Source organism: Lynx rufus, unplaced genomic scaffold (genome assembly GCF_022079265.1).
Source record: "Lynx rufus isolate CCGP_SWC_20201006 ecotype Redwood Valley unplaced genomic scaffold, mLynRuf1.p SCAF_17, whole genome shotgun sequence".
Lineage (NCBI taxonomy): Eukaryota > Metazoa > Chordata > Mammalia > Carnivora > Felidae > Lynx > Lynx rufus.
The window spans coordinates 1,777,184-1,804,905 of NW_025814831.1; the positions used below are offsets into that span (position 1 = coordinate 1,777,184).

The following is a 27,722-nucleotide window of genomic DNA, read 5'->3' on the forward strand; positions in this document are numbered from 1 at the left end:
CCCAGAGCCACCCCAAGTGGACCCCCACGGCGGAAGTTCTTAAATACCTCTTCAAGTCGGGGAGGCAAGGCGCAAGATGCCGAGCACCACACCTGTGATGCTGTCTGTGCTGGTTTTGTTTTTTCGAGCTGGGACGATACGGACACCAGAGTGTTAGTGGTAATGAGGTTGTGGCCTTTTGTATTTTCCAAACTTTCCACGATCGACAGGTAACACTTCGGTGATGGGGGTACCTTTCTGGCCGGGACCTCTCACTTGCACTGTCATTCCCTGTACTTGAGAACGAGTCTTTGTTCATGATCCACCTGTGGATTGTCCCAGGATGAGTGCCTGGGAGGCGGGGCCGTGCCCCTCCAGGGAAGCTGGGCGTGGCGGTGCACACCCCCAAATGCTTGCAGCACGTCTGCTTTCTGGTGGCTGTTTCTTTAAGGCAGGAACTTAGCTGAAGAGGAACTCCTCTGGACAGCTGGGGGGCTGGGTGTGGTGGGGCAGGGACCCCTGAGGAGGGGTTGTTCAGACCCTGGAGCGAGAAGGACTCGGTGAAGACCTGTACTGAGGACCTGACGGGCACCCTAGCCTGCCACCTTTCTTCAGATGAATTAAAGCCTCGGGTTTCCAACCCGTGCGATGGAATCCGGTCGTACTGCACACGCTAGGAGGTCCAGCTCAAAGCCCCTTTTACGGGGTCCCACCCATCGTCACCGAGAGCCCCTCTGCCTGCAGGTCGGGGCTCCGGCCCTTCTAGATGGGCAGTCTGGACCTCTGGCACTTCGGGACCTCATTCATCTGTTCAGCCTGACTTTAGATGGACGCCCCTGTGCAGGCGGGGGACACGACGAGGGCATCGGGCAGGTGTGGCCCCACTGGCGAGAGGTTCCCCGCAGGTGTGGGGACTGCTGCGCTCCCCTTGGCCCCGGAACCACGTAGGCATCCCCACGCCAGGAGAGCCACAGCGTCACGGGCACGATGGGCCACAGCGGGCTCGCTGGGGCCTGACTGCCGCTGTGCTCACCTGGAGAGGCTGGCCCGCTCCTGTGCACCGTCTGGGGCGGCTCAGCCTGTCGGGTGCGCGGCCAGGGCACCGCTCAGCTGCATGGCCTCAGCCGGCTCCAGCCTGCAGCTGCGCAGGCCTTCTCTTCCTCGCGGAGCCGGGTCGGGGAAGCCGGTGGAACGAGCCGTTGTCTAGGCTCCGCTCCCGGCAGGGGGCGGATGGCCTGTGTCACACCCACTCCCCTGGGTGGACCGGTGGTGTGTCCCAGCCCCCGGTGCTGAGGTAGGGGCAGAAACTTTGCACAGAAGGCAGGGCAGGTGGCCGGGAGCGGCCAGGAAGGCAGGCCTCTTACGGGGAGAGGAACGGCGGTCCCCAGGGACCCAGGCAGCCTCCTGGCACAGGGCAGGTGCACGGGCACCGAGATGGATGGGAAGGCTGGCCCCGCGGCACGGCTGAGACGCTCCGTGAGAATCGGAACAGGGACGTGGGCACTTGGCAGCCGTGCTGCGTGGGGTGCGTGGGCTCACCGGAAGGGCACAGCCGGCTGTTGGTGTTCGTACCCCATTAACCACGGCTGCGGGCTCACCGCTGTAGAAGTTACACATCCCAGGTGAGCCTCACAGAGGTGAGTCAGACGTTCAGGTGTTGGTTCACTTAATAAATGATGACCTGGGGGTGCCTGGGTGGCCCTGGCTCAGGTCATGCCCTCGTGGTTTGTGAGTTCGAGCCCCGCGTCGGGCTCTGTGCTGACAGCTCGGAGCCTGGAGCCTTTCTACCTCTGTGTCTCCCTCTCTCTCTACCGCTCCCCCGCTCATGTTCTGTCTCTTTCTCTCTCTCTCAAAAATAAATAATAAACATTGAAAAAAATGTTTTTAATTAAAAAAAAATGATGAGTAAGCCAGCGTCAAACCCTGAGAACACAGGAAAGAAAAGACAGTTTTCCTGCCCTCAAGGAGCTTACATTCCCCCAGAGAGAGGTCACGGCCTGAGCTGAGACCAAGAGTCAGAGGCCCGACCTAGTGAGCCTCCAGGCGCCCTCCCGTCTTATCCTAAGTGTGCATCAGGAAAGCACTGCAGGGAGGGGCCACCTGCTTCCAGCTTCTAAAGCACTGTGGGGGCGAAAGTGGATGGGTGAGACGCCGGGGCACATGGACAGAGGGGAGGCAGGGAGAGGAAGGATGTGGCTGCGGGTGGCCAGGGTTTTGAAGGAAGAGTCAACAGGGTTGGCGAATAGACTGGACGAGGAAGACGAGGACAGTGGTCACTGTGCTGCTCGCTGCAGGGGGAGGGGAGGGGAGGGCTGGGGCGTGAGGAGGGGGAGACAGGCTGTCCCCGATAGGCAGGTGATGACGGTCTTAGTGGGCATGTTTAGAATGCAATGTTGATAACGAACATAGTGTATCCAGAAAAGTCCCTCCAGCGCACAGGTGGCACCCTCTGCCTGAGGGCAGGTGTAAGGGAAACCCAGGCAGGGCAAGGAAAGTCCTAGAAACCAGAAGGAGGGAGCAGCATGGCGGGCCCTGACCAAGCCCAAGAAGGCTGATCCACCTGGAAGCCCGGAGACAAGGGAGCCCGTTCGTTCGTCGCCCCACTTGGTCAGAGGGGAAGCTCTACACGAGTCTGTCGAACGGCGGGGTGAGTGAGGAGGAGCTCATGTGGCAGGGGGCGAGCTGGGGCGTGGCACCCTGCACGCGAACCACCAGCACGTGGGAAATGACAGGGAAGCTTGCGTCCTGTTTAGAACAGCAAAAGAAAAATAAAATACCTGGGAACGAACTTTGTAACTTTCGAACGTGTTAAAGTTCTATCGAGGAAAGTAAGAGAGGCTGGCTCGCTCCTGACTTGCGCCTGAATGGTGATCCACACCAGAACGCTGACGTGGAAAGGGTCGAATTAATTCTCCGATGTGTGTGCAATGCTGAGTGTGAGCATATGGCCGGGACAGGCTGCTTTCTCCGGAGAAGAGGGAGGAGGGGCCGCATTCACCCAAGGATGGTATCGGGACAACGGGCTGACCTTAAAAAAAAAAAAACAACGAAAATGTAGTCTTTACCTCACTTTTTACACCAAAATAAATTCCAGATGGAGCAAGAATCTAATCGTGAAACACGAAACTCTAACGGCTCTAGAAAAACACTGGAAAAAAAGTTTCTGATCTTGGAGGGAGGAGGCCTTTTACAAGCAAACCACCAAACCGTAAAAGATGAGATCCATAACTTTGTCTATTTTCCTCAAAAGATCTATCAAAAGACCGTTGTTGTTTTTTTTTTTTTTTATCACATAAAGAGCTCTCGCAGATCAGTAAATAAAAAGAAGACCCAGGTAGAAAAATCTGCAAAAGATACGACCCCATTGTGCGGCCCCTTCTAAAAATTAAATTCTATACATTCACAGTCAAATAATTGTGGTGAAAAACGAGGGCAATAAACACACGGTACTCTTGCTGGTAAGTTGAATGCGTTTGAGGACGCTCTCCGCTCATGAGCTGTCTGTGTCTGCCGTATTGGTGCCGCTGAAGATGCGACTTGTCCCTCTTGCCGGGCTCACGGTCAGGGCAGTACCTGGGCAGCTAGAAGTCGGCGGTGGTGGGAGCATTTACACCCCAGACGCCGGCAGACACGCGGGGCTGGAGTCCCTTCTCTCTTTGTGGCCAAACTTCTGGAAGGCATCAGCCAGGGAGCTCATCCCACAAGAACTTGCCTCTCGGGGCGCCTGGGGGGGGCTCAGTCGGTTAAGCGTCCGACTCTTGATTTCAGCTCAGGTCATGATCCCGAGGTTTGTGAGTCTGAGCCCCGCGTTAGGCTTTGCACTGACAGCACTCAGCCTCCTTGGGATTCTCTCTCTCCCTCTCTCTACCCCTTCCCCCCCCCCAAATAAATTAACTTAAAAAAACATCTTGCCTACCACGACTTGTCACCAACTGTCACAGTTCCTGCAGCGTGTGTGATGTCATACTTTCTGGATGTTTGTCACCTCCAAAGGAATTCCAACAGGGTCAGGAAAGTTAAAAAAATTTTTTTTTAAGTCTATTTATTTATTTTTGAGAGAGAGACAGCCAGCGTGGGCAGGGGAGGGGCAGAGAGAGAGGGAGAGAGAGAATCTCAAGCGGGCCCTGACACAGGGCTCAAACCCACGAAACCGTGAGATCAAGACCTGAGCTGAAACCAAGAGTCGCACACTTAACCTGCTGAGCCCCCCAGGCGCCCAGGAAAATTATTTTTAAAAGAGCATTCGACGCAGTGGCCGATGCTCCACTTCCCGAAAGCAGAGGCGAAGGTTCTGAAACAAAGCCGGGTGCGTGGCGTGCACTGTGGTTTTTCCCGAAGTTTGCTGGAGAAGAGCTCATTCCCTCCTCCTGCTCCGAGCACCCTCTCTGAGTTATTATCACACCCCAACCCACAGCTCCGAAGGCGCCACCGGAGGTCCGGGATCGACAGAAAACGTGCACGGGGCCCCACCTGCGTGTCACAGAGAAAAGGCCTCGGATGACGGCAGGAACGAGGGTCAGGGACGGGGCACTCTGGATGGGGGGGCGTGCCCGCCGCTCCAGACTTTACGTGTGCACAGGCAGTGGCTTCTGTCCGGCACCAGGTCCCCCGTCGGGTCTTCCTGACTTCGGACCGGCTGTGGCTCCCACCCCTTCCTGAAGGCCCCTGGGCTCCTCCTGCCGATGGCCACCCACGCCGTCCTCGCCTCTGAGCCAGGAGGCAGCTGCCACGGACGTGGCCCGCGTGGCTTTCGAGGCTGGGTCACGACAGGCGCCCAGCTCCCCCGGCGCTCTCCCTGCCCCCCAGCTCTCCCTCCCTCCCTCCCTTCTCTGTCTGTCTCTCTCTCCCCGCCTTGTGAGCACATCGCAAGAGGGTCCTCACCGGGAACCTAACTGGCCGGCTCCCGGACCTCAGGTTTCTGGCCTCCGGAGCCGCGAGAGACAGACGACTGTTTAAGGCGGCCAGTCCGTGGGATTTGCTGTGGCGGCTCCAGTGGACTCGTGTTCTCTCTCTCCACCTGCCCCGCCCCGCACTGGTACAGGCTGGGTGAGCGCGTGGAGGCGCCCAGCCCCCCCCTTCCCACCCTGGAGCCGTGAGGAGAGGGAGCCGGCCTGCTGAGCCCTAATCAAGTGCTCGTTCCGGGACCACGTAAGTGTCCTGGGTGGCTTTGTTGAGGTAGAATTAGCACACGACAAAATCCCCCCATTCAGCACATCCGATTCAATGATTTTAGTACGTTTGTAAGGTCGTGCAACCATCACCACACAACTGGAGGCCGGTCTCAGCATCCCCAAACTTCCCCTGTTCTCCCTCCAGCCCCCGTCACCCACTGTCCGCTTTCTGCCTCTACAGACCGGCCTCTTCTGGACGTTTCATGTAGACGGCGGTAGAGCGGATGTGATCTTTCGTGTCTGACCTTTTCCACTTAGCGCGACGTCGCTGAGGATCCTTTGTGCGGCACCCGTGAGTACTTTGCTCCTCTCGTGGCCAGCCGAGTAACGTTCCCTTGTACAGAGATGCTGTCCGCCTTTTGTCTGTCCGCTCGCTGGTGGGTGCACGTCATTTCCAGTCGGGGCCGTAGGAATAGTGCTGCCGTGAACATCGTGAGCAAGTCTTTGTGGGGACCTAGGTTTTTCGTTCTCGTGGGCGGATTCCTAGGAGAAGAACTGTGTAATAGGGTACCTCTTGACAACTTAAAACTCTTAAAGAAATTGGTAAAGACCCTGAGAAGACTTTCTGGAACGGCCAGACTCTTTTTCCAGGGTGACTTCACCACGTTTTCACCAACAACATCTGAAGGCTCCTGTTTCTGCACGTTCTCACCAACGCTTGTCTTTTTCCTTGCACTAGTGGGTGTGAGATAGCATCTCATCGTCCTTTGATTGGCACTTCCCTGATGACTAATGATTTGAGCCTCTTTTCATGTGCTTATTGGCCATTTTTGCATCGTCTTTGGTGAAATGTCTACTCAAATCTTTTAATTGGGTTGTTTGTATTTTTATTATTGAATTGTAAGAGTTTTTAAATTTTTTTTTATTTACATCCAAGTTAGCATATGGTGCAACAATGATTTCAGGAGTAGCTTCCTTAGTGCCCCTGACCCATTTAGCCCATCCCCCCTCCCACAACCCCTCCCGGAACCCTCTCTTTGCTCTCCATATTTAAGAGTCTCATGTTTTTGTTCCCCTCTCTGTTTTTATATTATTTTTGCTTCCCTTCCCTTACGTTCACCTGTTCTGTGTCTTAAAGTCCTCACATGAGTGAAGTCATATGATTTTTGCCTTTCTCTGACTGACTCATTTCACTTGGCATAATACCCTCCAGTTCCATCCACATAGTTGCAAATGGCAAGATTTCATTCTTTTTGATTGCCGAGTAATACTCCCTTGTATATATAGACCGCATCTTCTTTATCCATTCGTCCATCGATGGACATTTGGGCTCTTTCCGTACTTTGGCTATTGTCGATAGGGCTGCTATAAACATGGGGGTGCATGTGCCCCTTCGAAACAGAATGCCTGTATCCCGTGGATAAATGCCTAATAGTGCAATTGCTGGGTCGTAGGGTAGTTCTATTTTTAGTTTTTTGAGGAACCTCCATACTGTTTTCCAGAGTGGCTGCACCAGCTTGCATTCCCACCAGCGGTGCAAAAGCGTTCCTCTTTCTCCGCATCCTCGCCAACATCTATTGTTGCCTGAGTTGTTAGCCATTCTGACTGGTGTGAGGTGGTATCTCCTTGTGGTTTTGATTTGTATTTCCCAGATGATGAGTGATGTTGAGCATTTTTTCATGTGTCAGTTGGCCATCTGGATGTCTTCTTTGGAGAAGTGTCTATTCATGTCTTTTGCCCATTTCTTCACTGGATTATTTGTTTTTTGGGTGTTGAGTTTGAGAAGTTCTTTATAGATTTTGGATACTAACCCTTTATCTGATACGTGGTTGGCAAATATCTTCTCCCATTCTGTCAGTTGCCTTTTAGTTTTGCTGATTGTTTCCTTCGCTGCGCAGAAGCTTTTTATTTTGATGAGGTCCCAGTAGTTCCTTTTTGCTTTTGTTTCCCTTGCCTCCAGGGACGTGTTGAGTAAGAAGTTGCTGCGGCCAAGATCAAAGAGGTTTTTGCCTGCTCTTTCCTCAAGGATTTTGATGAATTTGTGTCTTACATGGAGGTCTTTCATCCATTTTGAGTTTATTTTTGTGTCTGGTGTAAGAAAGTGGTCCAGGTTCATTCTTCTGCATGTCGCCGTCCAGTTTTCGCAGCACCACTTGCTGAAGAGACTGTCTTTATTCCATTGGATATTCTCTCCTGTTTTGTCAAAGATGAGTTGGCCATACGTTTGTCGGTCAATTTCTGGGTTCTCTATTCTGTTCCATTGATCTGTGTCTGTTCTCGTGCCAGGACCATACTGTCTTGATGATGACAGCTTTGTAATACAGCTTGAAGTCTGGGGTTGTGATGCCTCCTGCTTTGGCTTTCTTTTTCAAGATTGTTTTGGCTATTCGGGGTCTTTTCTGGTTTCAGGAAAATTCTGGGATTATTAGTTCTAGTTCTGTGAAGAATGCTGGTGTTATTTTGATAGGGATTGCATTGCATCGTAGATTCCTTTGGGTAGTACAGACATTTTAACAATATTCGTTCTTCTAATCCGTGACATGCTGCCATTGTTTTGAGCCACTACATTTTGGGGCAACATTTTTTTACTGAACAATAGATAACAGAAACTGACTGCCATTTGCAAAGGCACAGAAGCGTGTTTACAGAGGCACAGGGCACCCCACCCACTGCACTGGAGGCACAGAGTATAGTAAAAGGGGAGAGACAGAGTCATAAGCACTGTCCTGAGAGGCCTACAGCCCCTTTGTCTATGCATACAGACACACGTTTCTCCAAAATCTGGGTTGAAATATACATAGCATATTTTTCTCACCTAACAACACACTATGAACATTTTTTACAACCTTAAGTGTTTTTTCTGGAGTGTGGTTTCCAATAGCCTTTTGGTGTTCTGTGATGTGGGTACACTATAATCTGTTTACCCAGCTGTCCATCTGGGGCATTTAGACCAACATCATGTATTGGCAAAACATTATTAACATCCCATTAAAATGGTCCATTAATCCTTAAAACATTAGTAGGAACTATGGGAAGGAAAAGATTATATTGCCATTACTTTTTTTAAGCTTATTTATTTATTTTGAGAGAGACAGAGAGAACTCAAGTGTGAGCGGGGGAAGGGCAGAGCCAGAGAGAATCCCAAGCAGGCTCTGCGCTGTCAGCACACAGCCCAACGTGGGGCTCCGTCTCACGGACCGTGAGATCATGGCCTGAGCCGAAGTCAAGAGTCAAGAGCCTAACTGACTGAGCCCCCAGGCGCCCCATATATTGTCATCATGAATAGAATTTGGTTACATCCTGACAAAGCACAAGAGAAAGCCCTTGCCATAGTGTTGTGACTAACCAAAGCTGGGACCGTTGTGTGTCCTAAGACGTCAAGGGAAGGTCCATCCCCCAAACGGCAAACAATGAAACAAAATACCTCTCAGGGCAGAGAGAGCAGGATGGCCCCAATATCTGTTCTCTCCTCTCCTGTGGGGACAGAGCCCTTGATTTAGGGCTGGAGGTAAGACCCCCCCAAGAGGGCAAGCCCCCTTCTTAGCCTTGTAGCAGAAGCTGGGCAGGTGCGTGTGTTGTGAAGGAATATTTGAGTGTGTGGACAGTGACACGTTGTTTCTCAGTGAGGGTACTGATCGACCGCGTATAGATCCAAAGAGAACAACAGGGGAGGGGGACAGTCCCTGCGTGCATGCACGTGGCCGACCACAGGCGCCCAGATCAGACACTCCCCCCGGGTGTGTGCAGGGGGCTCCCGGGGAGACTGGCGTGTGGCCGGTGGCCGGGTAAAGCCGGGGCGGCCCCAGTGTGGTGCCCCATCCAGTCCAGGCCCAGATAGAACTGAAGGTGAAGGAAGGAGGGATTCATCCCCTTTTCCAGCCTCACTGTTGTGGGGGGGGGGTCCCTGTCTCACGTCCTGTCCTAGGACCCGGACTTTCACCATCATCTCCTCCCGGCTCTCAGGCCTCGGGACTCGGGCTGTGTCACACCGCGGGCTCCCCAGGGCCCCAGCGTGCAGACGGCAGGTCGTGGGACTTCTCAGGCCCGGCGCTCCCCCCCAGCCAGGGCCCCATCGCACTGTTGCATCATAAATCTCCTTGTACATGGACATCCTGTTGGTTCCGTGTCTCTGGAGAGCCCGGACTTTTGCAAGGAGCTGGAGAAGCTGATTTAAGTCCACCTGGAGGGACCACCGTGTGGCTGTCCCCGAGAAAGCATCCTGAATGTTCTCACCGGAGCCACGGGCGCCTGCTGTCTCCTCCCGCCACACTCAGGGGATGTGACATGGGGGGAGGGGCTGGAAGCCACACAGACATCATTATCACCACACTTTGGGAGAAGGGGATTAATCTTAACCAATGTACGATGTCTCACGAGGTGGCCGTGACTAAAGCCACGCAAGAATCCAAGAGGAGACTGAGGTACAGAGCCAGCGTGGGGCGTGTGGCCTCTCCTCGGGGCCACGGGCAAGATCAGGTCCCAGCCTTCTCCTCACAAAACACCAACAGGAAACCCAGACGGATGACACAGGGAAATGCGAAAAGCATCCAATGCAGCAAAGCCCCCGTGAGACCCAAGGGGACTTTCCAAGTATAGAGAAGGACACTGCTGGCTGAGAGCCTGGAAGTGTCAGATGTGTCCGCAGCCATAAACCCACTGCCGGCAAAGTTACAGGGTGAACAGAGGGAGCGTGTCTGTGGCATGAATCGCAGGCCCAAGGTCAACATCCTTAGTGCATGACAGTCTCCTGCAGACGGGTAGGACGAGCGCAGAGGCCAGGTAAGGCACCCTGTCCATGGGGCGGACCGGCTGAAGGTCACGGGCGAGGAGTCCCACACGTGGACATGCTCGTATTGCCCATCAGATTGTGGGGGTTGGACACCAGGGTCCCCTCCCAGGCGCCAGGAAGGGGGTGGTGGGTGTCAGCGCACCGGAGGGCTACATCAGGTCCCTGTTCAGAAACCGCTGGAAGGGGGGTCCGGAAAAGACCCTGCGGGTGGCGGAGCCCTGTCGCAACACCTGCTGGTGGCCCCGAGGTCACCCACACGGACCAGCAGGGGGCAGTGTGTGCCTGGAGACCCAGCCAGCTCAGCTTGGGAGACTTGACACCTGGAGTGAGAGCCGGGGTCACAGAGCAAGGCACGGTTAGGTCGCCCGGCACAGACACCCCAGGAAACACTCGACGGCCACGAGGGATGGTGAGTTTACACGTGGCTAAAAATGGAATGTATCACACGATCCTATTTGGCTAACAGATGTGTGTGTAAATGCATGTGCGTGTCAAGTATACATTTACATGCAAAAGACCTATTTTTAAGTTAGAAATGGGGGTGCCTGGGGGGCTCAGCGGGTTGAGCCTCCCACCTCAGCTCGGGTCATGATCTCACAGTTCGTGAGTTCGAGCCCCTCTTCTGGCTCTGTGCTGACAGCTCAGAGGCTTCTTGGGATCCTCCCTCCCTCTCTCCCTCTCTTAAAATAAGTAAATAAATTTGGGGTGGGGGAAGAAATTACCTCTATGGTGGGAATTCAGTTGGTTTAGCTTTTCCTCTTTTTTTTTAAAGTTTATTTATTTGGAGAGAGAAAGAGCTAAAGCGGGGCAGCAGCAGAGAGAGAGAGCGAGAGAGAGCGCGCGCACACGGGAGGGGCAGAGAGAGAGGGAGAGAGAGAATCCCAGGCCGGCTCCCCACCGTCGGCACAGAGCCCGACACGGGGCTCGAACTCACAGACCTCAAGATCCGGCCCTGAGCTGAGATCACGTGTCAGACGCTCAACCCGCTTAGCCCTCCGGGCGCCCCATGAGAGCAACAGAATTTCTTAAGTCAAAGAAGCACAAGTGGGCCAGATGGAGGTGGGCTCGGAGGGCTGGGCTTGCTCTGGATGACAGCGCTAGCCTAGAGGAGAGCAGGCATGGGACCGCCCTTGTCCGGAGAGGGAATCTTATCACCCAGCGGGCAACTCGTGGGCGTCCTACCCTTGCGGCCAGGAGATCATGTGTTGGTACCTACTGTCAAGTCTTGCCATAGACTGGGGCTTGCAAACGTGGGTCCAGCTGCTCTGCTGACAGTGCACGCTGATCTGGCTAACCCAGAACGATCGTGGCTCAGGGGCTATGGCACCCCTGTGATGTCCCTTCCCCGGGTCCTTCCCTTCTTGGGACACGTGTTGGGGTCACCGGGGTCAGCCGAGGCTTGGAGACACGGGGACATCGGGAGAACCCTGGTTCTTGATCTTGGGGTCCCATCCCCAAGGATTCCCAGCTCAGAGGAACCAGGCACCTCTCTGGGATCTTCTGCCCCCTGTGCATGACAAGCTGATCAGGACCCTCAGTGAAGCCCTGGGGACACTCAGGCGAGGTGACACCTTGACTGTAGGTGGCCTCAGAGCATGGGGCCATGCAGCACTGGGGGCCTCTTCAGGCCCTTCATTTGCCAGGTGTGATCTTTACCGGGTACATGTCAACTCGGCCTTAAAAATCTGCTTGCAGGGCGCCTGGGAGGCTCAGTCGGCTGAATGTCCAACTCTGGATTTAGGCTCGGGTCACGGTCCCAGGGTCGTGGGATCAAGCCTGCGTCAGGTTGTGGGCTGAGCGTGGTGCCTGCTGGAGATTCTCTCCCTCCCTCCCTCCCTCTGCCCCCTCCCCTGCTGGTATGCTGTCTGTAAAATAAAGAGCAAAAGTAACTAATTAATCAAGTAATTTTTAAAAATCCGTTCGCAGTTGTGAAAGTGGAGGTGATTTCTAACTTGCTAAATTGTAACCTTCCAGCCTTCGTTCCCCCAGCCCCCTGCGGTGTATCCCCTGTCTATGGACGAGGCGCCTTCTCTAAGCCGACGGAGCCACAGAAGGGATCCGTCCCCAGAGGCAGCAGCCACAGCCACGTACCTATTCGAAATACGATTTCTGTACATCTCAGGACATTCTCGACATCGTGAGCTCAGGAACTTTCCACTGGGCTGCAGAAGTCAGCCCTCGAAAGAGTTGTAGAAAGGGGTCTAGGGAGGGAGGGCCCAGAGAGATGCTGGTGGGGCAGCTGACATCTGACCAGGGGACCCGCTGCACAGGGGACTCCTCCAACCCCCTCTGGAGGGAACAGGACTGAGTTGCAGAGTCAGGAGGCTGTGTCCCAGAGGCGGGAATGAGTGCCCCGGGCCTCAGCTTCTGTGGAGGAAGATGGGCTCACACAGTGAGGGCAGGATGAACAGACAGCTACTGGGATGTGTGTTCTGAGCTGTCTGTAATCAGAACTACTGTCTGTAGGACAGTACTCCCCATGGACAGCAGGGCAGTGCTCCTTATGGACAACAGGACAATTGCTCCCTGTGGAGAGCAGGACGGTGCTCCCCGTGGACAGCAGGACGGTGCTGCGTTGGAGGTGTCATCACTCCCAGTACGCAGACGAGGAGCTGGGGACTCGGAGAGCTTGCCCATAGCCGTGTACAGGGTGGAACGGGGAGGTGACGGAAGCCTTCGCGCCCAGCCGCAGTCCTCACCCCTGTGCTGATGGCTGCCCATGGGGAAGTGTTAATTTAAAGCCCTATGACCCAGCAATTGCACTACTAGGTATTTATCCAAAGGATACAAAAATACAGATTTGAAGGGGCACATGCACCCCCACGTTTATAGCCGCCCTATCGACAATAGCCAAAGTACGGCAAGAGCCCAAAAGTCCATCAATGGGTGAATGGATAAAGAAGATGTGGGATAGATACACAGTGGAGTATTACTCGGCAATCAAAAAGAATGAAATCTGGCCATTTGCAACTACGTGGATGGAACTGGAGGGTATTAAGCTAAGCGAAATTAGTCAGAGAAAGACACATATCATATGACTTCACTCATGAGAAATTTAAGAGACAAAACAGATGAACACATGGGAAGTTGGGGGGCGGGGAGGAGAAAGGGAAACAAACCATAAGAGACTCTTAAGGATAGAGAACACACTGAGGGCTGCTGGAGGGGAGGTGGGTGGGGGATGGGCTAGATAGGTGACGGGTACTAAGGACAGCACCTGTTGGGATGAGCCCTGGGTGATGTATGTACGTAAGTGATGAAGCCCTCACTTCTACTCCCGAAACCGATATTGCTCTGTATGTTAACTAACTAGAATTTAAATAAAAAGTTGAAAAGTGGGGCGCCTGGGTGGCTCCGTGGGTGGAGCGTCCGACTTCAGCTCAGGTCGCGATCTCACAGTTTGTGGGTTCGAGCCCCGCGTGGGGCTCTGTGCTGACGGCTCGGAGCCCGGAGCCTGCTTCGGATTCTGTGTCTCCCTCTCTCTCTCTGCTCCTCCCCTGTTCATGCTCTGTCTCTCTCTGTCTCAAAAATAAACACTTTTTAAAAAATTTGAAAAGAAAAAAAAAGACATCAAATCATCATAAAACGTAGCAAATTTAAAAACATGACTAAAACAAAAGGCCAGCAGGACTGGACAATCTGTGCAGCCTCGTCCTTCCCCTGAAACCGGACCCTGACTGGCCCGGCTGTTTTCCTGGGGCCCTGAGAGAAGAAAACCCTTTCTGCTTTGTTTCATGGAGGCATTCAGCTTAGATTAAATAAAGCTGGTGTCTCTCCAGTCTGACAGCCACACTGCTCTCTGGGGTCCCCTCTAAAGCCATGGCAGGCCCCGCCTGGGCCCGGCCTGACTGCTCTTGTGTCCCTGGAGCCAGAGAGGTCAGGAGAAAACGGGGGGCCCTTTCCCTGGTTGGCTAGAGATCATGGCTTAACCTTCCTGCGCCTGGCTTGCCTTTGCCAATCTGCCCCTGCTGGGTGCCCTCTGTGTCCCCACACGTACTAAACTTGTCGGTACAGGATCTCGCCTGGTAGTCTTCAGTGTCACTGAGCATCTCTGAGTGGCAGCTTCCCTACACCCTCACTCTGCACCGGCCCCGCGCTTTATAACCTCATTCCACCTTGGGGTGGCTCGCTCCACTCTGTGGGCCGTCTGAGCAAAGTCTTCTCGGCCCTGACGGCACCCACTTCTCCCCATTACCCAAACCAGCCACACTCTTCAAAACTCTTGCCCTTGTGGGTGTTGTCCTCCCCTCCCCCTGCCCCTTTGTTCAGCGAAACCCCAGTCCGGCCTTGCCCAACAGGGAGCTTCCCCGGGACCCCTCTGATGTACCGAGCGAGGACAGGACTCAGCGGCCACAAGGATCCAGGCTGAGTTCCACCCTCGTCTCCTGTTGGCCGTGTGATTTGAGGCTGTCACAGGGGTTCCATGGAGACAACAGTACCTGTTACCACCGGGTTTGAGTCGGATTGTGCACGGAGAGAACGGTTGGCATAGAACCCAGTAGCAGAGAGATATCTGAGAAACCCCCAAACGTTTCATTCCCCAAACGTAAGCAACAGACTACCAAGTAACCCATGGGTCAAAGAAGAAATCAAAAGGAGAATTAGAAAGAATTTCAAATTGGATGAAATGAAAACTGAACGCATCAAAACTTGTGGGATTCGCTAAAAAAAAACAGGACTTGGGGCGCCTGGGTGGCTCAGTCGGTTGAGCGTCTGACTTCGGCTCAGGTCACGATCTCGCGGTCCGTGAGTTCGAGCCCCGCGTCGGGCTCTGGGCTGATGGCTCAGAGCCTGGAGCCTGCTTCCGATTCTGTGTCTCCCTCTCTCTCTGACCCTCCCCCGTTCATGCTCTGTCTCTCTCTGTCCCAAAAATAAATGAACTTAAAAAAAAATTTTAAAAAACAAAACAACAACAACAAAAAAAACAGGACTTGCAGGGGAAAGTCCAGCTCTGTGACACCTCTGTCATGGAGAAGAGACTATGTTGACGAGCTCGTCACCCACGTTACAAAACCAGCAGAAAAAGAACAAATTAAACCCCAATTAAGCAAAGAGAGAGATAAACATCAGAGCAGAAATCCATGAAGTGGAAAACGGGAACACGACAAAGAAAATCAATCAACCAAATGTGCTTCTTTGAGGAGGTCGGTAACACTGAGAATGCTCCAGATGGATCGCGACAGAGGACAAGAATGGCCAGTTCCAGAGACGGGGATGTGAGAGGGACAGGAAGAACCAAACTTACCAAATAACGTTGGGTCCGACAAGAAACCAGAAGGGAAACTGATCGGATTATACATTTTAATATGTGTGGTCACTACATGCCAGTTATATCCCAATAAAGCTGTAAACAAGACCCAAAAGCATCCTGGGGAGAAATTTAGAGAGACCTAAATAAAAGGCAAGGAAAAGGAAAAGACAAGCAGAGGCATCGGAGGTGTCACAGGCAACGGAGCTCAAGGCTTGTCCTGGAGGGTCCCGGGCCCCTGGTGACTCTCAGATTTCCGGCTTGGCCCCTGACAGGCGACGCCTGCAAACATTTCTGAGCACCCTCACAAAGCCTGAAGTAAAGCTTGGGGTCCAATCGAAGCCTGGTTGTATCAGGGAGGGGACCCCGGCCCCACGTGGCTGACAATAAAAACGAGCTCAGGGGCGCCTGGGTGGCGCAGTCGGTTAAGCGTCCGGCTTCAGCTCAGGTCACGATCTCGCGGTCCGGGAGTTCGAGCCCCGCGTCAGGCTCTGGGCTGATGGCTCGGAGCCTGGAGCCTGTTTCCGATTCTGTGTCTCCCTCTCTCTCTGCCCCTCCCCCGTTCATGCTCTGTCTCTCTCTGTCCCAAAAATAAATAAACGTTGAAAAAAAAAATTAAAAAAAAAAAAAACAAAAAAACGAGCTCTCTCTGAATGACAAAAGCGGCTCCCAGAGCCTTGCAGCTTTCCGTCAGATGGTCACCATTTATCCCCAAATGATCGGGTGTGCCAGGAGGCAGGCTCTCCCAGACTTAGAATACGCAGCACTCATGAGTCTGCGGGCCACCACGTATGAGCATCCTTGCGATGGACTTGAAATAAGATTAACATGTGAAGGCAACAAGGGGGAGACACGGAGAATTTCATCGGAGGATTGACCTCCAAAGAAGAAGAACCAGACGGATGTTCCAGAGCTGAAACACAAAATAGACCAAAATCAACGATCGCGTAGATGGTTTTAACAGCAGGTTACAGGGAGCAGAGGAGGGGACTGGTGGAGTGGCGCTGCGTGAGCAGGGAGCGCCAGCTGGATGCCTGGAGGGCGGACACGGAGTGCAGCGTGAGAGGCACACAGGACAGGGTGAGCGTCTAACCTGGGTTAGAGGGAGTCCCAGGAGCAGAGGCTGAGAGACAGCGGTGCGGGAGCCGTATTGGAACGATACTGGCCAAGAATTAAAAAAAGAAGAAGAAAAGGGGCACTTGGGTGGCTCCGTGGGTTAAGCGTCCGACTTCGGCTCAGGTCATGGTCTCGCGGTCCATGAGTTCGAGCCTGGAGCCTGCTTCGGACTCTGTGTCTCCCTCCTCTCTGTCCCTCCCCGGCTCATGCTCTGTCTCTCTCTGTCTGAAAAATAAATAAACGTTAAAAAAATTTTTTAAAAAGAAAAAAAAGATGAAAGACAAAAACCATAGATTCAAGACACTCACTGTAGGAATTTTGATTAGCATAAATACAAAGAAAATATACCTAGAAACAACCTAATAAAACTCAAAAGTCAGGGATGCCTGGGTGGCTCAGTCAGTTGAGCATCCAACTCTTGATGTCAGCTCTGGTCATGATCCCAGGGTCGTGGGATCGAGTCTTGCATTGGGCTTCAAGCTGACAGCCTGCTTGGGATTCTCTTTCTCTCTGCCTCTGCCTCTCCTCTGCTGTCTCTCTCTCTCTCTCTCTCTCTCAAATAGTTAAAAAAACCCTGTGACAATAAAATTTTATTTATTTAAGTTGACTTATTTTGAGAGGGGGGAAGGGAGGGGCAGAGGGAGAGGGAGAGAGAGAGAGATCCAAGCAGGCTCCATGCTGTCAAATACGGGGCTCAAACTCACAAACTGTGACATCATGACCTGAGTGGAAATCAAGAATCAGACACTTAACAGACTGAGCCACCTAGGTGCCCCTGAAAACCAAAATTTTAAGAGCATCCGGGGAAAATTGGGACAGAAAGAGACAGCAGAATTTTCAGCAGAAATAACGGAAGCAGGAAGGCAATGCAATGACGTTTTGGAAGTGCTGAATGGCGAGCACCACCGCCCTTCGATCCTGCGTGGGGGCCCCTCTCCCCTGTCCCGCGGCCCAGCTGCTCCCTGGAGCCCCACCTGACCCCACACTGAGGGACGCTCCCTGTGCCCTCTCCCCGTCCCCTACTTCAGGGTGGCAGGTGCTGGTCCTGTGAAGTCTGCCGCCAGGCTCCAGAGGGTGGGCTCCCCAGCAGGTGCCCCCCCCCCACAGGACCCAGCAGGGACCCCCGGCAGGAGGCCTGGACGGCTGCCTCCCGGGGTCAGCCAGGCCCCTTTCTCTGGAGGCCCGCTGCTCCCACTCAGGGCTCCGGCCGATGGGGACCCCACTCCTCGCCTGGGACGGCCTCCCTCCTCTCTGCGGGCACCCAGGATAGGTAGCTGGAGAGAGCGGAGAGAGAGAGCCGCGCTCCGGGCCACCCCCCTGCTCTGCGGCTGCAGTCTTGGGCTTGCCCTGGGGCTCTGTCCCTGTAGCTTAGCGTCTGCTCTCGTGTGGGTGATGCTTCACTCTCCAGGACCCCCCACCCCGGGCCAAGGGGGTCTCGTCCACCCTGGCCACGGCTGGGGCCTCCCGGGAGCCTGCCGTGGCTCGAGTCTGAGCGCCTGGCGCGGCCGTGGCAGGTCAGAGGCGGGTGGCCTCGTCAGGGCAGGTGAGGTGTGTGGCCTGTGCCACCTTCAAATGCTCCCGGGGCGCCCGGGAGCTCAGCCGGTTCGGCGGTGCCGGGCTCTTGATTCCGGCTCAGGTCACCGTGTCACAGTTTGTGAGTTTGAGCCCCGTGCCGGACAGCGTGGAGCCGGCCTGGGATTCTTCCTCTCCCTCTCTCTCTCTGACCCTCCCCCCGCTCTCTCAAAATAAGTAAATAAACATTTAAAAATAAAACAAGATAAAATGAAACAAAATAAAATATGTTCCCACGTCCTCCTCCTCCCCCACCCCCCTTGAGTGTGGGCGCCCGCCGTGGGGTCGGCCATCAGAGCCCTGCAGCCTCTGTCCCCGTTCTGGGCTCCGCGGCCGTGGGAGACGCGCCGGCAGCTGGACCGACCCGAGCCACCCGAGTCAGAGTGACCGCAACGTCACGGGGGACCCCGAGCCACATCCGCCCGGCCAGCCTCTCCCGGACCCCCAGCCCTGAGAAGTGGCCCGAGATGACAGGTGTTAGCCATTTTAAGCCACTCAGCTGTGTGGTGATTTGTCACGCAGCAGTGAGAATTAACGTGCCATGTTGAGGGAGTGCATACTCTGTGCTCCCCTGGGGTCTTCCTGGGGAGCACCCACATGGTGGGGATCACCACTGCACCAACCTGTTTCCTGACTCTGCAGTGAAAAAGGACGTCTCAGAATAAGCAAATCTCAGAGAAAGAAGGGGGAGTTGTAGGAGGCCAGAGGTGAGGCTGTTTCTGTGCGCATTACAAGCCGCTGCTTATGAGTGATATAAAATCTGCTCGGCATTGAGATGACCTCTAGGCCGGGGGAGGGCGGGGGAATGGAGTCTGAGCAGACCCGGGCCCGTGTCCCTCACAACAAGACAAACACATCAAAGACGTAACAACTCAAAACAAGGCAAAGAGATGAACCAAGCAGCCGTTGTGGGAAAATGCCACACTTTGGTATGGCTGAGTGATTTTTTCTGGTTTTCTCCCTAGTTTCAGTCATGTTTGAAATATCTTTATTTAGAAAAGCCACTAGTTGAGGCTTTTCAAAGCAGGGAAGTTCTCCTGGCTGTACCCCGCCCCTCCCGGGTGGCTGTGCCTGTTGTCATCACTCACGCAGACACTGTTTTCAAGCTGCTTGCTTGTCCACACCCTGCGGTGAGGGCAGCGGGCGGGCTCTGGCAGGTGCCCGTGAGGTCGAGGACTGCACAGCAGGGAAGGTCTCAGATGCCAGCCACCGCCCCTCACAACATGCAGCCACAGGAGACTTAGCATATCCTCTTGTATTCGATTCCATTAGCCTTGGTCTTGTTTTTACTTTTAGCTTTTAATGCTACTTGGAATTTATTTTTATTTATTAAAAAAATTTTTTTAATGTTTATTCATTTTTGAGAGACAGAGAGAGAGAGAGACAGAGCATGAACGGGGGAGGGGCAGAGAGAGGGGGAGACCCAGAATCCGAAGCAGGCCCCAGGCTCCGAGCTGTCAGCACAGAGCTCGAACCCACGAACCACGAGATCTTGACCTGAGCCAAAGTCGGGTGCTCAACTGACTGAGCCACCCAGGTGCCCCTGGAATTTATTTTTAGGGGCTCAATTTACCCTTTTCCTACTCTAACTGGAGGAACATGCAATACCACTGAAGAGTCTATCTCTTCCTTAATGACTCGAGGCCCCTAAATTTCTTTTTTTTTTTAAGTTTATTTATTAAGAGAGAGAGAAAGAAAAAGAGAATTAGTGGGGGAGAGGCAGAGAGGGAGAGAAGGAGAATCTCAGGCGGGTTCTACTGACATTTGTAGCCTGATGCAGGGCTCAAATCCGCCAACAGTGAGATCATGACCAGAGCTGAAATCTAGAGTCAGAGGCTTACCTGACTGAGCCACCTGCCCATCCCAGAGGCCCCTAAATTTCTGTGTACCGCTGGGTTTGTTTGTGGACTGCTGGTTTTATTCCACTTGTCCATTTGTCTGCCCCTGTACAAATATCACGTGGTTTTATTGCCTGTAATTCGACGTAATATATTTATGTGCGGGAGGGCAATTTTCCCCTCCTTCAGTTTTTTTCTTTTTATTTAAAAAGGTGTTTCATTTTTGAGAGAGGGTACACACAAGCAAGGTAGGGCAGAGACAAAGAATGGCTCTGCCTCAGGACAGAGCCCGATGCTGGGCTTGAACTCACAAACTGTGAGATCATGACCTGAGCTAAAAACCAGGCACTTAACCAACTGAGCCACCCGGGCGCTGCTTCCCTTTGTCTTGCAGAGTTTGACTATATTTGTGAACGCGCTCTTCCGGATGGCTTTGGGATCAGCTTATCAAGCAAGTTATTTGCAAATCTCGTTGACATTTTGATTGGGATTAAATGGACTTTACAGATTGCCTGCGGAACGGTTTGTGTGTTTACTTCGTCGCCTCCAAGTGGGAACAGGGCGTTTTCTGATGGTCTGAGCTCGGGCTGCGTCCCACAGACAAACTTGGCAGTTTAAACACTGGCGCCCCGCATGTTTCTTCTCAGGCTATTCTCAGGGGAGCCGGGGGGTCGCGGTGACTGCATATATTTGCAGATATTTGCGGGTCGGGGGACACAGAAGCCTGCCACGGGTAACACACTTTGCACAAGCAGCTGTCAGGCAGCGGGGACTTCTGGGGGCACGCACAGCACGGGACAGGGGGCTCATGGGGGCGTCCGGGCACCGTCAGGCGCAAGCCGGGGAGCCGGGGCGAATCGCGAGGCGGGCCTGCCTGTGCAGGGGAAGAAGCGGGCGCCCGGGCCCGGCATCTCCACCCCCGACCCACGCCGCCAGGCGAGCCAGCACCGCCGCACACACCTGCCCGGGCACCGCCCACCGCTCTGCGTTCGGTTCCAGGGGGCGCTCCCAACCAAAGCTCCGCCCATCGCTCTGACCCCGCCCACCGCCCCCTTCCCAGGCGGCTCTCCCCACCAAAGCCTCGCCCACCGGCCTGGACCCGCCCACCGCTCCCGGAGACTTCTTTGGTGTCGCTCACCACCAAAGCCCCGCCCACCACCTGCGGCCCCGCCCACAGCTCCGAGTCCGGTCCTAGGGGGCACTCACGACTCAAAGTTCCGCCCATCGCTCCCCGTCCCGTCCCAGGGGGCGGGTCCCCAAAGCCCCGCCCACCACTCAGGGCTCCTACTGTAGCTCTGGGTTCCGGCCCTGGGGGCATTCACCACTCAAAGCCCCGCCGATCGCCTTGGTCCCGCCCACCGCTCCCGGTCCCATTCCCGGAGGCTCTCGGCACCAAAGCCCCGCCCGCAGCCCCTGGCCCCGCCCACTGCTGACGCTCGCGCGCCGCCGGGGAGGCCTGCTGGTTAGTGGTTCTGAGGCCCGGTAGCGGCGTCCGGGTCCGCAGGTTGCGGGTTCGAGTCCTCGAGGCCCCGCCGCAGCCCCGGTGCCCGTCCCCGACGCGCGGGAGAGACCGTTGCGGGCGGCGCGACCGCGGCGTTCGCGGCGAATCTGCCGCTGCGAATCGGAGGGCTTGGCGGCGGCGGCGGCGGCGGCCTCGCGAGAGTCGGGCGGGCCGACGCGCGGGCGGGCGGACCGGGGCCGGGGCCGGGGCCGGGAGCGGGCGACGAGCCCGCGCGAGAGCCGCCGGCATGACGGGCCGCGTGTGCCGCGGCTGCGGCGGCACGGACATCGAGCTTGACGCGGCGCGCGGCGACGCCGTGTGCACCGGCTGCGGCTCGGTGCTCGAGGACAACATCATCGTGTCCGAGGTGCAGTTCGTGGAGAACAGCGGCGGCGGCTCGTCGGCCGTGGGCCAGTTCGTGTCTCTGGACGGTGGGTCCGCGCGGGGGCCGGGGTACGCGGGAGGGGGCCGGGGGACGCGGGGGGCGCGCGGGGACTCCGGGGGGCGCGGTGGGGGACGCCGGGGGTGGTGCCAGAGGACACCGGGAGACGCGGGGGGCGCGGGTAGCCGGTGGGGTCCGGAGGACCGCCCCCTGTGAACTATGTGCCCGCAGTTTTTTTAAATAACGGAATTTAAAAGGGAGGAACACGATGACCGTGTCCGGTCCTGTCTCTCTAAGCGTCCGGTAACGCCGGCTTCATCTGGGTCCAGCGCTGTGACTGTCACCGCAGCTAGGTTCAGGGGTAAAGAAAAGTTGCACAGCTCCAAATCTCGCCCGCAGGCTCTCCCAGCCGCCCTGTCCCCGGCCCTGCCGCTAGTGGATGTGCTCTTGGTCCCCACCTTTGGGGACTGGCATCTTCCCCCAGCCTGGTGCCTGTAACTTCACCCAGGGTGTCGGGCTGAGGTCGGAGGACGGTGGTCACTTTGGGGTGGCGAGGAGCGGAGCTGCTGGAAACAGCGTGTGGCCCTTTCTGCGAACCTGTTTTCATTTCTCTGGGGCCGATGCCTCTGGTACAGAGCGAGCTGTGCTAAGGACTATCTTTTAAAATTCAGCGTTTGATTGTTCACTGCTGGGATGTAGTAATACGGGTTTTTGTCGTTGGCCTGCTTCCTGTGACTTTGCTAAACTTAGCTGTGAGTTCTGGGAGTTCTCGATGTCTCTTGGCATTTTGCATTCAGACCGTCCCGTTGTTTGTAAACAGGGGCTGTTTATTTCTTCCTTTTGTTTCTCTTTCTTGCCTTATAGCCGGACTCAGGGAAGGGCTCAGCGTCCCCCACTCAGTGTTGACGTTTAGCTGCAGGCTTGGGTAGATGTCTCTTAGTAAAGTTGGGGAGGCCCTCTTTCTGCTCCTGGTTTGTTGAGAGTTTTCATCACGAGTGGCTGTTGGAATTCGTCCAGTGCTTTTCTCTCATCACCTCACATCCTCGCGGTTTTCTTCTGAATCAGCGTGGCCGTGGCCGTGGCCGCGCTTCGAATGCCGCGCCTGCCTTGCTGGGGCAGACTTAACCTAGCTCGGCTATGCTGAGGGGTTAGGTCTGCTGATACTTTGTTGAGAGTCTGTACGTGGAATGTGGAATGTCGGTGCATAGATTTCCTGCAGTGTCTCATCTTCTGGAACGGGTTGGAGAATGTCCCCTTCTCTTACGTTCTTCAGAAGAGACCGTGTAGAACCGGGGTTATTTCTTCCAGGAACGTTTGGTGGAATTCACCAGTGTAGCCCTCTGGGCCTAAAAGCCTTTTTGTTTTTGTTTTTCCCTCAGAAGGTTTTTAACTTCAGATGCAGTATCTTTAATCGTTGTAGGTTGTAGTCATGTTTTAGGTTAAGTCTTTCCCCGTGGGTGAGTGTGTGGTTCTGAGGATTCGGTCCCCCCTCGATCAAAGTTGTTCAGTTGATGCGTTCAGAGCAGGTGGCACCAGTCCCTCCTCATCCTTCTGATGTCTGCAGGGTCTCTAGTGATGTCCCTGATTTCTTTTCTTTCTCCCTTTGTCTCCCCTGCCGGAAGTTTATCACTTTAATTGAGCTTTTCAAACAAGTGGCTTTGGGCCTCACTGACTCCTGTGTCCTGCTCTCTCCCATCACCTCTGGTGCGGTGCGCACGTCTTTGTGTTCTGGGGCAACTTCCGGCGCTGCCGGGGTGCGGGCTCCCCGGCACCGCTGTCGTTTTGTCACACATTGTCAGGCGGTGCCTCCCGTCGCCGGAAAGAGAGGAACGAGACAGTAGTAAGAACACATGGTGGCAGGAGCTGACCCTTAGGGTTCTCCGCGGGAAGGCACCGTGCTGATGCGGGCACCCGCGCACCTCATGACGGCGCCTGCCCTCCCTGCAGACGGGGAACAGGCTGTGGAGGTGGTGGACACCCCACCGGTCCTGGACGTGAGAGATGTGCTCTCACCCGTGTGCCGCGAAGTCGGTGGCACAGCCCCGTGAGCACGGGCTCAGAGCCGGTGCTGTGGGAAGGCATGCCGTAAAGGGGGTGCAAAGGTACTTCCCCAGGCCAGGGCTGGCTCTGTCCTGTGGGTCTGTTCCCTGGCAGGAGCCCGTCCAGGAGAGGGGAGGGGCGTCGGTAGCCCCTCTGCCGCCTGGCCCCCTCCCTTCCCCCTCAGGGCAGTGGCGGCTGGGCCGTTGACTGGGGTTACTCCCGTCCCCTGGCCGCTGAGCGAGTGCCCGCTGGATCTTCTCGGGTCTTCCTGCACGCCCCCCTCGCCCTGAGAGCCGACCTTGCCCTCTGAGCTGCCCTCACTGGGTGCCACGGTCAACCTTCCTGAGCATCCATTCTTAGTGTTTGAGAACCGAGCGTGGACAGTTAGGGGTGTACTACCTGGGACTGTGTGAAGTAGACACCGGGGCCGGGTGGCCAGAGGCCCTGCCACTGTGGGCTCCTGGCCGTCCAGGGGTCTTTCCCGGTGGGCGCCCATTGTGCGCCGGGCCTGGACTCTGGAGCTCCAGTCACCCTGATTCCCTGGATCCCAGACCAGCAAGGCGTGAGGCCAGCGTCCGGGGGTGGCAGCGCGAGCGGTGCTAGGGACATCCGGGCCGAGTCCTTCCGCTGCCGGGCACAGGCAACAGGGAGGCGACCGGCTGGCAGAAGGGGTGGGTACCTGGGGACTGCGGGCGGTTCAGTGTGGCCAGAGTGACTGGGGTCTTAGCGAGGCCCTGAGGAAGGGTCCTGCTGCTCTCCCGGGAGGGGCTCGCCTCTAGCGTGTCCGGAACGACGGGGGCAGAGCGGGGCTTCCCTGCAGGGCACGAAGGATCGACTCTGAGTGTCCTGTGCCGCGTGTCCACCCGAGGGCCTCCAAGCCCCAGCTCCTTCCCTGGGGCGCCCTCGGCTCCCGCCAGCCTCCCCCTGGGGTCATCAGAGCCCTCCAGAGGGCTCCGCACCAGGCAACCCGTGGCTGCTGCATCCTTGGGGCCCCTCCCTCCCTCCCTCCTAGGGAGGCGGGGGGTGGGGGGGGCCTTCCCACAGTTTCCATAATCACAGCTTCTCCCGGCTGCAGACCGCGTCTTTCAAGCAGGGTGTTTGTAAGTGCTAGTGTCGTCACCGTTCAGGGCCATGATGCACTTCGCACACATTTGGGGTGGATGAACCCCCAGTCGTGTTTGCACCCCTGGCCCTGGATGGGGAGGGCCGTCTGCCCTAAGGAGGGGGGGGGACCTGCACCCACCTGCCTAGTGCGCCCTGCCCATAGGTGGCTCTCCCGGGACGGCCCACCGGTGTCCCGGGCCGCTGAACACCGGGTGCTGTCCCGGCCGAGCTCTGGTCCCAGAGGCGGAAGGTCCTGCATCTGCTCTGTCCTGTGGCCCCTCAAAGCCCCGTGGAGCTCCTGGCCAAAGTGCCGCTTCGCAGGAAACGCTGGCCGGGCTGTCCTAGAGGCCCATGGAGAGAGAGGACTCTTCTTGTTAAGATGTCGTTTGCAGCCTTTTTCGTTCTCTACGCTCCGTGCTGCGTGGTTTCCCTACGGAGCAAGCTCTTTGGGAGCCGCGCCGGCTTGAGCGCAGTCTCGGCTGTGGGCTGCGCCTAGCTGTTTATCCCACCCTGGATCTGTGTCCAGGCTGCATCCCGCGACCCGGGACTCCCTGCGGTCCTGTCGAGGGCCTGCTGGCGGCCCCAGAGGAGCATGTGTCCATGTGGGGGCTCCGGCCGCTCCCAGGGCCTCTCTTGAGAAGAAGTTAGACAGACACCCCTCCCTTAAAATTAAGTTAATAGAAAGCGATGGAAGTTTTTGCTTAAAGTGTCGATGGGGCTTGTGGCTGAGACGGGGGACAGACAGATCTGTACGAGCGTCTCTCTGGGGTGCTGAGGCCTCTCGGTCGTGCCGGGGCCCCGCCTCATCCCTGCCTTTCTCTCCCTGGTGTTACTGGCTCGGTCCCTGACGCCCAGCCTGGGGGCTCATGGTGCGCCCGTCTCCAGGGTCGGACCGCGGTGCCCTCCTGCTCCCGCTGCCACAGGCGGCATCAGGCGCCCCACCGCTGTCCACGAGGGGGCGGTCTTGGCCTGGCCGTACCTTCCACCAGCTGATTCCAGCGTGGATTTTTGCCACAGGAGCTTGTTAGAGAAAAGGTCCGATGTGCAACAAGTAGACGGAATAGTGTCACATTGTGCAGGCTGAGATCGGCGTATGTCAGCAATGGTGACCGGAGGTAACACTCCAGCTGGTTTCAAACTTCGGGGGAGCCTTAGGCTCATGGTTTTAGGGGGCCGAGGTTTGCTAAATAAGCACTTTTTGTACGACCCACGGGTGCATTCCAGACTCTGTCTCTCATAACCAGACCCCAGTGGGTGGTGTTTGCTGAGTACGAGAATCAGTTTGCCTCAGTTTGGCAAGCAGGCTTGGACACCCCCATCCCGCCCTGCTGCAGAGAACCGGGTCTGCGGAGGGGACCGGATCCCCGTGTCTCCTGGAAGCACACAACGAGGAGCACGGCCGGTGTGCGTGCGAGGGTGCACCAGCGTACGTGTGCGTCCGTGTGAGCAGGAGTCAGGAGACCGGCCCCAGAGATGCCCTGGCCCCGGGCAGGGGGACTGGGTCCTCAGGGAGAGGCAGGGAAGGGTGGCACAGACACAGAAAGTGCAGTGAGGGGGTGGGGGGGTCCCGGATGGTGCAGGGGAGAGTAATGGAGGAGGGGGAGGTGGGGGCATGTGGGCGGGTGACCTCTGGTGGCTTTGCGAGATCTCCAGGAATAAGGAGATGCATTTAACGCTCGGCCGGAACGAAGCCCCCGCTCTTCGTAGGCACAGCCTCCCTGAGTGACCCGCCCCGGCCGCCTTCTGTCTGTGTCTAAGCAGGGGGTGTTGGCTCCCAGGGTCCTTGTTCCCAGAAGGTGGGGCTTTACAGCATTTCATCACCCTTTTCCTCATGCAGTAGCCCCATCATTTATGGAAAGTACACATGCATCTTAATTAAAACAGCATGGCGATATTTCTGTTTTTCTAAAATAGAAGTTGGGGGTGCCGGAAACAGAGGCCACGATGTGGGTGTCCTGGTCAGGTGCTGTGAGTGACTGGGCCTTCCCCCGTGGTTCTTGTACGTTAAAGATTGCACAGGTGAAGATCCTAGAGTTGTAAAAAGCACCACCACCAAAACGGGAAGGGAGCAGACGTGGGGCCCTGACCTTGGTCCAGGGAGCCTGTGATGGGCTCTGGAGCCGCGAGGCGGCGCACGGCCGATTTGGGAAGCCCTTTGCGGCTGGTGCAGGTGGATGAAGCCTCTCTGGGCCCTGCAGCTCTCCAGCCCCCAGCGTGCCCTCCTTGAGCCTCCCCAGCCCCGTGAGGACACACAGCCGGTCCCTCTCCCTCCCCATCCTCTGCGACCGGCCTCTCAAGGACGTGAAGTCTGTGGCCGTCTGTCAGGGCGGCCGTAGGAACCAACGGTCCCAGTGACAGCAAAACCGTCTGCAGGTGGTGAGCGATCCTGTCCTGGGCCCCGCTCTCCTGGGGAAGGTCCCCACCTGCCCTGCCCCCCAACCCCTCTGCTCCGCCGCTGTGGTGGGGAGTGCGGGTGCCCGGCCACCTGACGGCCCGCTCCCAGCTCCGCTCCGGCCAGCCCACCCGCCCGTGGCCCAGCAGCTGCTCAACAGAGCCCACTCGTTGCTCTTCTCAAAGCTTTCTTGGCCAATCTTACTCCTTCTCACTGCCGGCTAAACTTTGGAACCACTTTGCTGAGATCCTTAAGGAATCTCGCTCGTGTTGCTTCGGGCCCGGGTCGCCGTCACAGGTGTGCCGGAGGTCACGCTTACTCTGCTCTGCCTGTGTGGTGCCTGCCCGCGGGCGACCCGAGGTCCCTGCTGGCCCCAGGAGGGGGGCCACATGCTTCCCTGGGGGCCTGCCCCCAGACTTCAGGGATCTGGGTGCCCAGGTCCCTGCCACTTCTGTTTCCCTGTCGCTTCCACCTGTGTCTCAGTCCCTCCAGCACACCCTGTGTCATGTGGCTGAGCGTGGGAGATGTCCCCTAGCTGCAGAGGCCTCTAATCCTTTGGTGTCACACGCGTTGGCCTGCAGGATGGGCAGCATTTCCCTGCTTGTTCGTGGCTTCCTGAGCACTCCCTCTGTGGCTGCGGCAGCGGGGTT

General features: G+C 56.2%; 1 protein-coding gene across 5 annotated transcripts in view; it reads left to right on the top strand.

Moving 5' to 3' along the window:
- Positions 1-21,353: 21,353 nt before the first annotated feature.
- The window catches only part of BRF1 (BRF1 RNA polymerase III transcription initiation factor subunit), a 55,776-nt gene continuing 49,407 nt past the window's right edge, over positions 21,354-27,722 (top strand). The window contains exon 1 of one of the 5 annotated variants that reach the window (XR_006962112.1): positions 21,354-21,585. Coding sequence is in view for 4 of the 5 variants with exons in the window: in XM_047079947.1 (XP_046935903.1) it covers positions 21,402-21,585 (184 nt within the window). In the remaining variant the exon portion in view is untranslated. The remainder of the gene's footprint in view (positions 21,586-27,722) is intronic. The other 4 variants (XM_047079947.1, XM_047079946.1, XM_047079950.1 and 1 more) reach the window with 4 other exon arrangements.